Genomic DNA, 14,250 nt, shown 5'->3' with positions numbered 1-14,250 from the left:
AAACATTTATTTCACATTTTAAGGTCACCTGACGTGTGTAAAAGTCACATGATCATTCTTTAAATATAGAGCAGTATGTTTGATTGGAGGACAAGATAGAAGAGGTGTGGTCAACTTCATGTGACGTGACAAGAACAAAATACCACAAGCCATTCGGGACTCGATTGTTCTGTATGCTTTCATATGTACATAAATGTACATAAAGTTTTTAGCTTTTTTTGTGCTCCACCTTGTGGCCGTTTAAAAGGCTGTAAAGTGCGGTCGACGTCACTAATAACCACGGTAGATGCTTCAAGCGCGAGTTATTTCAATGTTAAGTCAATGTGAAGACGCATTGCAGCGGGAAACGCACAAGTTGAAAAATTTTAACTTTGTTGGAAACGCGCCGTGTTAACCAATCAGGAGCTTGCTCTAGTAGTGACGTGATTACAAGCGGGATCGCAGGAGCTCCTCCCATGATGCGAATTTCTGCGTGAATGTCTTGATGACTAGAATTTCACGCGCGGCTTTCAGGCGTGAATGAAGCGAGTAAACTCAAAAGGTAAACTAGCAAACTAGACGTGGTAGATGCGAATTTGACGCCTCAAACGCGGCTGGTGTGAACCCACAGTTAAAAATGCGAAACCGCCCTATAGTATAATCCCACACTGTAACACAGCTACACTGCATAAAAAAAGGCTAGTTTCTAGACCAAAAATATCTCAATAAAGTGGTTTTGTGAATAAAACAAGCAAAAAAAATCTGCCAATGGGACAAGCACATTATTCTTGAATTAAGTGTTTAAGAAAAATGTTCAAGATTTGTTGCTTACCCCATTGGCATTTATTTTTTGCTTGTTTTATGCACAAAATCACTTAAATTTGATATTTTTGGTCTAAAAACTAGACTTTTTTCTTGGGTCGTTTTGCTCATCAAGAAAAAACTTCTTTATTAAAGAATTGTTAGATATTAAGATTTTTTTTCTTGAAAACCATTTTTTAGCAGTGTAGTCTTGAATTCTTCAAACTATTTAGTATGTCTGTTAATCCTAGAAGCAAGAATATGGACTGAAATTTTAAATGGTGCAAGAAAGTTTCATTAACTATTAAAAAGGGGTTTTGTTGAATAATTAAAAGTACTGATTTATCTTTTTGTATTATTGCAGGGAAAAGATGAATTTGAACGGCAACAGAAGGAACTTTTGGAGAAGGAAAACATTGTAAAACAGAACAAAGTCAAACTTGCTCAAGATCAGGTAGGAATAAATAAATTCTGCCAAAACATTGATCAGGATCTTCATGAGAAAGTGTTATAGTCTGTTTACTACAGTAAAATATGCTTTAAAACCCTTTAGCACAGATGAGGACATAAATGTCCAAAGATGATGACTTTAAAAACACACAAGTAAATGCAGATAATTGCCAAACTCCATTAAATCTTTGTTTGGTTTCCATATATTATCTACACTCATTAAGTGTACTTAATTCAAAGGAAATATCCTGGGGCGTCCATGTGTTCACCATATAGGCCTATCAATTTAGATATAACAACCTCACAGCTGCAGATCTCAAAGATCTGTAACTTTTTAGCACAACTTGCACAACAGATGGTTTCTTTTGCATGTAGAAGTAAACAAAAAGAGAAAAGCCGGAAAAACTGACATCTTAGGATGTTTATGCATTCTTGGATTGTTTAAAACATTACATGCATTAACAAAACATACACTGTTTGGATGGTGTCCAACACCAAATCTTAATGTTTCTTAATTTTTTTCTAACTTTGACTTTCTTGTTTTATCTTATAGCTGAACCAATTCAAACAACTGGAACAGGAAGTGATCAAACCGGTCGAGAGTGACATCAACAAATGGATTACCCACCAACATTCAACAGGCTCCTCCTCCTCAGACTCCTCCTCCAGTTTTTCCGCAGGAAGCGGAGCGCCGGTGTGTTTGCGGGATCGACAGCTATTGGGCTTCTACGCCGACCAATGCGAACAGCACTTTGTGACATTGCTAAACGCAGTGGACGCTTTTTTCGGCTGCGTAAAAGCAGGACAGCCTCCGCGAATCTTCGTGGCACACGGCAAATTCGTCATTCTTAGCGCCCACAAGCTGGTGTTTATCGGAGACACGCTCTCGAGACAGGTGACGACGGCAGAAGTGTCGAATCGGGTGATGAACTTAAGCAACATGCTGTGCGAGATGCTGAAGACGGTCGTGAGCGCCACCAAGACGGCTGCCCTTCATTATCCGAACACGGCCGCCGTGCAAGAAATGGTCGATCGTGTGACGGACCTCTCGCATTTGGCACAACAATTCAAAGTGCAGCTTTCGCAGATGGCTGCGTTGTGATGTCATCGTGACCCAGCGTTCGAACAAAGACTTGACATGCGTACATATTTATATACATTGCATGCTATACTGAAATTACGATCTTTGTATATAGTCCTGCTTTCTTTATTTCTGTAAATATTTGGCTCTATTTTTGTGTAGATTTGTTTTATATAATATTAATAATAATAATAATAATATTAATAACTTGTATGGCTATAAATGACGTGTTTGTAGACTGAAATGTTAACATTCCTGATATTTGCGTATTAGACACCTTAAGTCTTTAACTGCTTATTATTGTGTATCGATTATTGCCAACACCTTCAAAAAGAAAACCGTTTGAAAGCGTATTTTGTACATTTGATGTTTTTTGTGATGTTCGCTCTATTAAAGAGCACAGACTGAACAAAGTAAAGATTTTTGTCTTTGCTGTATGAATTGGGTTACGTTTGTTTTTATCGTTGTGTGATTGTCTTATGGGGCGTACACACCAAACATGAATTTAAAGATTTGCGTGAGTAGATTTCATACAAAAGTCAATTCAAAGGTGCCAATAGAGGCGAACGTGGTGTGAATGCATATTTGCGCAAGTTGAAAATATTCAATGCCGCAAGTAATCTAAAGTGAGAAATGCGTTGCTTCGCGTTTGTTGTGTACACAAAATAAGAAGGTAACCTCACAAAACTGTCAAATACACATCAAAATAAGGTAATATTGTACAAATAAGGATGTTTTCCTTTTCGAAGCCTAAAGTCGTCATGAAATTAAAATTAAAAAATTTTTGGGGTTGTTTTTTATAAATGACTTATTATTATGAGCTTTCTTATAATTTTATTCATGTTCCCTCAAATCTTTATTTGATAATATTAATGGGCCGGCAAAAAAAAAAGCAAAAGATTAGCAATTAGCAACATAACCCAATTAACAACGATCCAATCAGTTCTCGCTGGACGAAATCAAATCCCACCATACCTTTTTTCTAATTTCAAAATCCAATTCATAATATGAATACATCTCACGGCAGGGAAAATGAGATGATCGCTACTTTTTTTCATGACGACTTTAAATATGACCCTACTATGTTTAATTATAAAATACTAAGTTTGAAAATTAAAACAAATATAGCTACAACACAGCAAACCAAATGTGAAATCTGACGGCAACAAGAAAGACAGTTTCCCAGGAGATTTCCCCCACGGAATGTCCCAGCCAATCCATAATTCCCAAAGTATTATCAGATGATCCAATTGGACAGAGATAATCTGATAAAAAGCCATTAGAAAGATGTGATGTCCAAACCACCTTGGCTTTGGTGACTGATATTTTCCATTGCACACCACCACCATCATGAAATGATCATTTATCATGTCGATGATGAGAGGCCACGCTAAAGGGATTGAATCTTAAGAAGCCTTGCCACACCAGATTAACATTAGCATTAACCTCCTGAGACCGCAGTAAGGGCGTCATATTTCTGGGATTTTAATCTACTTTTGTGAGTTTTTTTTATTGGATGGTCTTATTTAAAGGCATTGGATGGTAATTTACTGTTCTGGCGATGTTTTCTACAGATGTGTAAAGTGAGCACATGTTGATCCGATGGCAGTAGCGTCTGTGGCCTGTGGTTGCATGAGATGAAGGCCATTAGCTCATGTAGCAGGTGCTCTCGGCAGCTGTGATCCCACTTCAACAGACATTACTAACAGAAAATGGGCAAATGCTTGACGTTAAGACATTTATTCAATACTGGCAAATTATATTATCCGTTTTATAATATTATGGGAAAAGAAGAAGCATTCGCCTGCATCTGAAATTAACTAAACTATCAATCAAAAAATGATTTAAGGTGAGCATTTGGGAATTAAAAAAATTAATCACTTCCTTGACACGATAAAACAAGTGAGGTTAAAATAAATACAATTCAGATGGCCACTTTGAGGTCTTCATTCGTGTTTTTATATGTAGATATCACAGCATGTTGCATTTGGGTAATGGATGTCAAACATTTAAAGGAAAACACCACAGTTTTTCAATATTTTACTATGTTCTTACCTCATTTTAGACAAATGAATACATACCTTTTTTTCGATGCATGGACTTTTAATCTTTGCACAGTGCGTCGTGAATGTGTTAGCATTTAGCCTAGCCCCATTCATTCCTTAGGATCCAAACAGGGATGAATTTAGAAGCCACCAAACACTTCCATGTTTTCCCTATTTAAAGTTACATGAGTAGTTACACGAGTAAGTATGGTGGCACAAAATAAAACTTTTGTTTGGTGCCATAGGAATGAATGGGGCTAGGCTAAATGTTAACACGTTTAAGAAGCGCTGCACAAAGATTAAAAGTGCACACATTGAAAAAAAGATATGTATGTATTAATTAATCTAAGTTGAGGTAAGAACGTAGTAAAATATTGAAAAGTGGAGTTTTTCTTTAATAGGGCACAGCAACCGCCTCAAACCTGCTTTGAAAGCTTCGGTATCTACTGACAGCCAATGACACCTAACTAATGACTTTTCTGCATTCACGACTAAGTTATCTTCAGGGTAACAAAGAGAAAGAGAGAGAAACTTTCATTAAACTTTGAGGGAGGGAGAGAGCGAGCAGTAAATTTTTCCCATCGCTCTTTCCTGGTGATTTATCTTTCTCTTATAATGGCATCAGGGGCTCTGTGGTATTTGACTCGCCTTGTGTTGGATCTGCGCTAAATTCAAGAGCTCAGAGAGGGACGGGTGAGTTACCCAATCAATGTTTTAATGGCTCACACTAAATTAGCATTCCTGAACGACCAACCAAAATCTCCATTACAGACATTCCTGTATGTAAAGTTCATGGAAACAACACAATTCACTTTAATTGTGTAGAATATAAAAGACACATTAAATCTTGTCTGGGTGTCTGTGCACCCTGCAGTAGCAAGCAGGGTTGCCAGGTCTGGTTGACAAAATTTGCCAAAACTCAGAATATGCCACTCTTCCCATACCCAAAATACAGATCTTACAATCACTGTTATATGCATTTCACACACATTAAAATTATACTAAATAATGTAAAGAATGCTAATATAATCTAACCTTGATATTTTTAACATTGACTGAGTTAAGATCATGTCAAAGATTAAAATGAGTAAAATCAAGCTTTGAAAAATCTGCCAATGGGGAAAACTAATTTTTCTCGAATTAAGTGTTTAAGAAAAAAGTTCAAGATTTTTTGCTTACACTACAAAAATGTCTTAGTATTTTTGTCTTGTTTTCAGTAGAAATATCTAAAAATTCTTAAATTAAAGATGCTTTTTCTTGATGAGCAAAACGGCCCAAGAAAATAAGTCTAGACCTTAAGTGATTTTGTGCATAAAACAAGCAAAACATCTGCCAATGGGGCAAGCAAAAAAATCTTGAAAATTTTTCTTAAACACTAAATTAAAGAAAAATTCAAAAAAAAATTGCTTACCCCATTGGCAGATTTTTTTTGCTTGTTTTATGCACAAAATCACTTAAATTTGATATTTTTGGTCTAAAAACTAGACTTATGACACTGCAAAAAATGATTTTCAAGAAAAATAATTCTTAGTATTTTTGTCTTGTTTTCAGTAAAAATATCTAAACATTCTTAAATTAAGATGCTTTTTCTTGATGAGCAAAACGACCCAAGAAAATAAGTCTAGTTTTTAGACCAAAAATATAAAATTTAAATGATTTTGTGCATAAAACAAGAAAAAATCTGCCAATGGGGTTAGCAAATTTTTTCTGAATTTAGTGTTTAAGAAGAATGTTCAAGATTTTTTTGCTTACCCCATTGGCAGATTTTTTGTTTTATGCACAAAATCACTTAAATTTGAAATTTTTGGTCTAAAAACTAGATATATTTTTCTGCATCCTTATGTAAGAATTTTTAGATATTTGTACTAAAAACAAGAAAAAAATACTAAGTAAGAAAGTCATTTTTGGAGTGTGTTTACATTGTGTATAGGCGTGAGGTGTGGTTTTTGTTGTCGTTTTAGACTGGACAGCCTTGTATTGGTCTATTGTAGACTGGGCAGCTTTCTTTGAGTAATACAGACATCACTTGTCAGTCAGATTGCTCAGAAAAAATAAAATATTTAAATTACATGTCTGAATATTAAACTGGGAAATAGTTTGGAAAAATATTTCACTTAACCTCCAAAAAATCATGCATTGAATAGGAACACAAACATCTGCAAGGCATACATTGAATATTTAAATAAAGCATTTGTCATGCATCGATGTAAATGAAGCTGTTATGCAACAGCAGAAAGATGAGATGTTGGCACTTGGCACATGTTTAGAAAGATTTGTGGTGACCTGTCTTTGCTGAGTCAAAGTAAATGAGGGCAGAGGTGTAGGTGTGAGGTGCTGATGCTGCAAACGTGCAGGAAAGTAAGAGTAGAAACAGATAAAGTAAAGTCTGACCTGTGAATACAGCAGCGAGCATTGCAGATCTTGAGTCTTTTCTGTGGCTCACCACAAGCATTTCCTTTAAAGTATTCTAAGGCCTCAAAATTACAGCTTCTGTTCACGACAGCCACTCTCGCCTCTTTCATTGCTTTAAAGTTGCATGAATTTCCATACTGTGTGTCTTAAAATTCTGCAGACAAATAGAGGGGTAGCTGCCTCTGTTTAAAAATATTTACTGACACTTTATGCATATGTGCATGAAGTTTTTGCGTGTCTGGTCAAACTTTTCTAACCTCTTCATTTTGGTTTAACCAGCATATAGTTTGTTTTAGCGTGTTATTAAAAGATGTATGGAAAAAGTGGCATGCAGTTTTGCTAAAAACGCCGAAGCACCTAAATCAAAGCAGCTGTGGGCAATTATTTGTCTGCTGCATTGACTAACAGCTTTTCTATGATACTTACACCTGCTTTCCGCTAGGGGGCGCATGACGACTCAGAAAAACATCCACTGAGCAGCATTCAAACATGTTTTATGACATTTGTACATTAATTTGATTCATTTCGGTGTTATGCATTTTATAATATCAAATCATGTCTTGTCCATTTGTGCTTTTTGCCATTTTAACTGACATCCAGAGAGGCCTTTTCTGAAAACTGGATACTTAAGATTCTGCAGCAATTTTTTAAAATAAAATTGTTTACTCTTAATGTTTAAATAAGGTATGTGAATTCCGATATCTAATCAAGAAGCTATTTTATATTTTTGATCGTCTAAAAGCAAAGCTTTCTGACGCACGGGTGCGATCATTTTATTGCAATACTGCCACCCTGTGGGTATTTTTAGTACTGCAATAAAATTCCATTTGAATTTCCCACCCCTTTATGTAATATAATCACTTCACTGATCAAAATAAATGTTCATGTCGAGCCAATGAGTATTTCAGTGCAAACAAAATGTTTTTTTTTTTTTTTACTAAAACATAACATGATAACGTTTGAAATACAGTCACAGGTTTTGCACAGGATTTCAAGCATTTTAATTATTTTCGGTGTTTTGCATTTTCTAATATCAATTTACGTCCAGTAAAAAAAATTTCCATTTTAACTGACATTCAGAGAGGCCTTTTCTGAAAACGGCAAACCTAACAATTAAGCATCAATTTATTGATTTTATTAATAAAATCTTTTTTTTCTAAAAGATTAAAAAAGACTGACAATTCCAATATATATTCCAGAAGCTATTTGTTATTTTTGAGCGTCTAAAAGCAAAAAGTTTTGAAAAAGTTTTATTGCAATACTGCCACCCTGTGGGTATTTTTAGTACTGCAGCAAAATTCCATTTGAACTTTTTGGGGCCGTTTTCCACCCCTTTGTGTAATATGGTCACTTCACTGATCAAAATAAATGTTGATGTAAAGACAAGGAGTAATTCAGTGCAAACAAAATGATTTGTTTTAACAAAAACATGACATGATAACATTTAATACACTTACAGGTTGTGTGCAAATACGCACAGTGTTTTAATTATTTGAGGTGTTTTACATTTTTAATATAATTTAATGTCCAGTCAATTTTTAATGTTTGTTTTCTAAAAGAATAGACCATGCCTGTAAATTCCGATATCTAATCCAGAAGCTATTTGATATTTTTATCGTCTAAAAAAGCTTTCTGCTGCACGGGTGCGATTTTAATTCAATACTGCCACCTCGTGGGAATTTTTTATTACTGCAGCAAAATCCCATATTCAACTTTTTGTGGCAGTTTCCTAACCCTTTATGTAATATGGTCACTTCACCGATCAAAATACAAGTTCATGTCAAGACAAGGGGTATTTAAGTGCAAATATTTTTTTTACAAAAACATGACACGATTTTTACTGCCTCCTTGTGGGTGTTTTTAGTACTGCAGCAAAATTCCATTTGAAAATTTTCCACAAAAACATACAGCCACACAGGTTTTGTGTAAACACACACAGTAAGATTTCAAGCGTTTTAAATATTTTAGGCGTTTTGCATTTTCTAATATCAATTCATGTCGTCAATTTTATTTTTTTTGCCATTTTTAACTCATATCCATAGAGGGCTTTTATGAAAACTGCAAACCTAAAATTCATCAGCAATTGTATCATTTTATTATAAAATATTTTTTTCTAATAGATTAAATAAAGCCAGCCAATTCCAATATCTAATCCAGAAGCTATTTGATATCTTTCATCGTCTGAGCAAAGCTTTCTGACGCACGCGTGCGATTTTTACTGCCACCTTGTGGGTGTTTTTAGTACTGCAGCAAAATTCCATTTGGACTTTTTTTTTTAACAAAAACATGACATGAAGTAAGTACACATCGTAAGATTTCAAGCGTTTTAATTATTTTCGGTGTTTTTGCATTTTCTAATATCAATTCATGTTAAGTAAATGTTTTGCCATTATTAACTGACATCCAGCTTGTTTGCATTTTCTAATATCAGCAGCAAAAAATAAGCAGTAATTTGAATTTGAAAGTTCATTATAATACAGTTTTTTATTCTCTAAAAATGTATTAATGCCTGTCAATTCTAATAACTAATCTAGATGCTTTTTTATATTTTAAAGCAAAGATTTCTGGCGCACGCGTGTGATTTTAATTTCAATACTGCCACCTTGTGGGAATTTGTAGTACTGCAGCAAAATTCCATTTGAACTGCTTATGTAATATGCCCACCAGACTGATCGAAACTATTTAATTGTCATGTCAAGACAGGGATTGTTTAAGTACAAAATAATACCTAATGGAAGAAATTGACTTCTGAAATGTACAAAAAGCCAATAGTCCACCCACAAAGTTTCAAATGGCAACAGAAATATAAATAAATACATTTAAAATGTGGTCCGATGGTTATCAAGCAACTTTAATGTTAAGACAAACAATTTTATTAGAATTTTACTGCTTATAAAATCTCAGATCGTCTGCATGTAATATATAACTGTTACATACACATTTGATCAAAAGTATTTAACTTAAATTTATGCATTGGCAGACATTTTAATTCAAACCGAGACTCGGCAGTCTGACCAGTGAGGATGCATTTATTGTAGATGTAATAAAAGCAAAAACGTCAAGAATTTCTGAGTTGTTTTATTAAATATGTTTTAAGCATTTCAATTATCTAATATTAATTTATGTCAAATCAATTGCCTTATTGACTAACATCCAGACATAGGCCTTTGCCGAATACTGTATAAATAATGTTCAGAAGTAACGTATGAAACGTTCATTAAATATATTTATTTTTCTAAAAGATTAATTAACAACTCTTAATTCTAATAACTAATTTAGAAACTATCTTATATTTGTGACGTGCGATTTTTATTTCAATACCGCTACCCGGTGGACATTATCAGTACTGCAGGAAAATATGACCACCAGACTGAATCAAACATAGTTTTCATGTCAAGATAAAAATAATTTAAGTGAAAAATAATACCTTAAGAAGAAAATTATTTGTGAAACAGGTAGAGTTAAAACAAGCAAAGAATTTTAGAGTTGTTTTAGGAAATATATTTTAAGCATTTAAATTATTTTTGCATTTTCTAATATTAATTCATGTCAAATCAAATTTGCCTTATTGACTAACATCCAGACATGGCCCTTTTCTGAATACTGCATACCTAAAGTTCAGCAGTAACGTTTGAAACGTTTATTAAATATATTTATTTTTCTAAAAGATCAACTAACAACTCTTAATTCTAATTTATCTAATAAAACTAATTTAGAAACTATCTTATATTTTTATTTCAATACCGCCACCCGGTGGACATTTTCAGCACTGCAGCAAAATATGACCACCAGGCTGAATCAAAAAAAAGTTTTTATGTCAAGACAAAAATAATTTAGGTTCAAAATAATACCCGAAGAAAAAAAAATGACTTGTGAAACAAATAGAGGTAAAACAAGCAAAAAGTCAAGCGTTGTTTTATGAAATATATTTATTATGAAAGGGAAAAACTACTGCCAAAAAAAAATCACATCGACCGTTAAAAGCTCCATTGACTGCATTTCCATTAGAATACATTTTGTAACAAAAACCTGACATGATAACCTTTGAATACAGTTACAGGTTTTGTGCGAGTACGCACAGTAAGATTTCAAGCAGGGTTGGGCTGATCTGGGGTCAGTGTAGCGCTAAGCTTCCAGAAAAATGGGAATGGCATGGAATAAACATCCCCTAAAATTGAACCCAACAAGAAGCACAAACCCTGCGACAGTTGTCTTAAAGCACATATGCCCGAAGAAACCAAAACTGCACAAGAAACACAGCATCATCACCTTACTAATAGGGTGAAACTTAACATTGTTGTGATGTGCAATCCTAGCAAATGTTTTGTAACCTTTCCGCTTAAAATAAAAATAAAGACGCTTCATTGCACTTACTGGATAAATGTCAGTATAGTGATGCTGTTAGCACACAGAAATGTTGGATGTTTGGTTGTCAGCTGTAATTCAGTTTGTTTGATCAGATTTCAACAGATCTGTTACAGTGAAACTGATACGTAACAATACACTCTTCACGTGAACATATTTACACTTTCACGCGGTTTTCCGGGCCAGGTCGACAATAGCAGCGTGTTAGTTGGGATGTGAATGCGTGGCCGAGCTGACAACAAAACCTGAAGTGACTTCAGATCGAGCTGTTTTAAAGTGTGGTGAGTTATCAGAGATGAGGAGAACCGGTGTAACCATGACAACTAAGTGGATGCCAAGAAGAGCACAGTGACTGATGGACGCCTGTTACAGGTGTCACACGCATGAGTCCACTTTCAGCTTATAAAAGAACAACGGTTATTAAACGATGTTGGTTTAGGCTCTATGTAGTGCTGTCAAGAGTGGCGATCCTTTGGCGGGCCGTCTTGGGTCGGTGGCGGGGCGTCGGGGGCGAGCTACGCTCACTCTCGGACTCTGAGGGCTCGGTTTCTGTCTGCGGAGAACCGGTGTCACCCACCAACTCCCGCAGGAACTTAAACTTCGACAGGAAGAGCTGCCACACCACATACCACCCTGCAGACAAAATAGAAAAAATATTAACATTTAATATAACAAGTCTGGCTTTCAGGGTTCACAAGGTTTGCCTTTGATTTGCATTTTTTGCAATCATGAATGAATTTGATTCCAGCTCACACAAAATCATTTGCATCCACAACATGATAAAGCACAGATTTAGATGGCATTTGCAAAATTGTACATAATGAAGTTCAGGAATCTGACGAATCTGATATTGGTTTAATACGGCCACAGGAGATTTGCACCCACATGTATATATGGGATGCATGGATTAAGGATGTACGATACAAAATTGGTGTGCCTACATCTATTGCACCCATAAATACTAGTAGGTATTCTAACTGATTTTTAGGAAAGCCGCAGCCTGTAATCATTATTATTGTGAATAAATAAAACTATTAATAAGCAAAAGAGTATTTAGTACAGTCAATACTGTGACCCACAGGGATCTGGGCCAAGTTTGTTTGACATTGTGACAGTCCAGTTTGACTTCTCAAATAATATACTGGACCCTACATACTTATGTAACAGCTAATAGTTGTCCACAGTACAGTACAGTATATAATGCTACCGTTCCCTAAACACATTCAGAACGACTTTTCATGTGCAGACTTCCATGTTGAAATCAAACCTGCTGACAGTGATCAAACTCGCTCTATTTTTGCAATGCTTGACTGTACAGATCATGTTCATACAGATGGGTCCAAAATTCAAGGCTGTGAACCCACTGTAGAGAAAATCCTGTAACTACAGGTGTGACTGTAAAAATGTGACAAAGTTCATGATCACCAGACTGTCTCAAGCAAGCAGTATTCTGAACTTCAAATAATTATTCCCGTCCTTGTATGTGTACATAACGCATTTGACCTTTATACAGTTGCTGTTTAGACATTTAAGGCATGCTTAAAATGTCTAAATATCATTGCATTGGATTGCAAACTACATAAAACCAACTTCCTCCTCAAGTTTTCACAGGTGTCTTGCAGAATAACCACAGGTGCATCACCTTTATTTTTATTACATATTTACCTCCATCACAAGCACTTAACTTAAGATACAATCATGATAATCTATAAATAAATGCTTATATATAAAATTACTCTTCGTTTACTTCTGCACTGCACTAGTTTACTTGGCATTGCAGTACCGTTAGTATTATTGTCTGTATGATGAATTGCTTGTGATGTTGCTCATTTATAAGACACATTGGATAAAAGCATGCGTTAAATAACTAATAGGGGTTTTGTGGGACATTTACCAAACAGCATGAAGAGAAGGACGCATATCAGCGTGGCCACGATTACAAGCACTGTCAGACCAACACTCTGCCACATCTTTCTTCTTCCCTAGAAACCAAATCAGATAAAAAACATGAATATCTGTAAGATTAAGATATTCAGCACACAACCAATATAATCTGTCAGATCTGATATCAAGAAATATGCCATAAATTTATCATAAATATTATAATATCATGTATCATTATCAGACACAGATCAAATCATCAGAGTTCACTTTGCATTTCTGTTATCAAGATCAAGCAAACTATGATAAACAAAGACATTCTTGGATTCTTGGTAGTGTCTTAGTATTCTGATCTGACAGCAGTAAGAGAGATATATAACAGATCAAACAGGTTTCTTCACTATATCGTATATACAGAACATTATTAAGCATAACAATATAATAAATAAATAATAAAAAAAAACAATTAAATATGAACATATATCAAATGTATTAAAGTGCAATACTTTATTGTGAGGGGAAACACATATCATTCAAATTATATTGACACATGTTTATTTAGATCATATTATATTATCTATATTATATTCAGCGTGTCTGATATTAAGAAAGCGACTCTACTGTATTAAGCTATATTTTATTACAGATAACATACATAGAGAATAAAAGTGTTTTTGTTTGTTTATTGTTATTATTATTATTATGTATCAGACCTTTAGTCGATCACGTGCACACAATCTTCACGCGGAATCCCGCACGGACGGACGCCGGTCACGCGTGTCATGGACGGTTTAAAACAATTCTCCTGATCTACATCATTGCGACATTTACAGAGAACAAACAACTACGAGAAAACAGCGATGTGGAGTCAACAACACGCTCAATCTGACGCTAACCCGGAACTGATTCGTAATCGTCATCGCAGTACGCCACGTAGCATTGTGGGATTTGTAGTTCGCCTAGCGTTTAAGGTTTCGTTCATATTTTTAGTAGATACCATAATAATAACTTGGACACAGTACTGTTCTTTAAATATATATATATAGTATAGTATGAAAAAATAATTTTGTATTTCAGTTTGAATTTCAAAATCTATTTCAGCACACATTTATGGCCATTTTTGGCCATCATTTAAAATTATATTTGAAAAGATTTTTTGCCATATTTGTGGTATAAGCTGTGGCTGGGAAAATGTGAAAATAAGAAATCTGTGTATTAACAGTGTAAATGCAGCTT

The 14,250-nt window shown here is 34.7% G+C and overlaps 2 protein-coding genes across 3 annotated transcripts in view; one reads left to right on the top strand and one right to left on the bottom strand.

The window, feature by feature from the left end:
- Positions 1–2,748, top strand: part of nedd9 (neural precursor cell expressed, developmentally down-regulated 9) — a 30,775-nt gene extending 28,027 nt beyond the window's left edge. For both annotated transcript variants that reach the window (XM_065284804.1, XM_065284796.1), the window contains exons 6-7: positions 1,145–1,234; positions 1,784–2,748. In XM_065284804.1, the coding sequence (XP_065140876.1) occupies positions 1,145–1,234; positions 1,784–2,332 (639 nt within the window). In that variant the 3' untranslated portion in view covers positions 2,333–2,748. The remainder of the gene's footprint in view (positions 1–1,144; positions 1,235–1,783) is intronic.
- Positions 2,749–10,678: 7,930 nt separating this feature from the next.
- Positions 10,679–13,920, bottom strand: smim13 (small integral membrane protein 13). Its single transcript, XM_065285467.1, has 3 exons — positions 13,728–13,920; positions 13,028–13,115; positions 10,679–11,766 (listed from the first exon to the last, which is right to left on the bottom strand). Exons 2-3 carry the CDS (start codon positions 13,101–13,103, stop codon positions 11,576–11,578), a joined length of 267 nt encoding a protein of 88 aa, XP_065141539.1. The 5' UTR covers positions 13,104–13,115; positions 13,728–13,920; the 3' UTR covers positions 10,679–11,575.
- Between the last annotated feature and the right edge of the window lie 330 nt (positions 13,921–14,250).

The sequence above is a fragment of the Paramisgurnus dabryanus genome, chromosome 19 (assembly GCF_030506205.2).
Source record: "Paramisgurnus dabryanus chromosome 19, PD_genome_1.1, whole genome shotgun sequence".
Classification (NCBI taxonomy): domain Eukaryota; kingdom Metazoa; phylum Chordata; class Actinopteri; order Cypriniformes; family Cobitidae; genus Paramisgurnus; species Paramisgurnus dabryanus.
This window is presented reverse-complemented; position numbering and strand designations above follow the sequence as displayed.

Coding starts and splice junctions, on each gene's coding strand:
- smim13 (XM_065285467.1), bottom strand. CDS start 13,103: ATGTGGCAGAGTGTTGGTCTGACAGTGCTTGTAATCGTGGCCACGCTG. Junction 11,767..13,027: donor CCTTCTCTTCATGCTGTTTG/GTAAATGTCCCA, acceptor TTTTGTCTGCAG/GGTGGTATGTGGTGTGGCAG.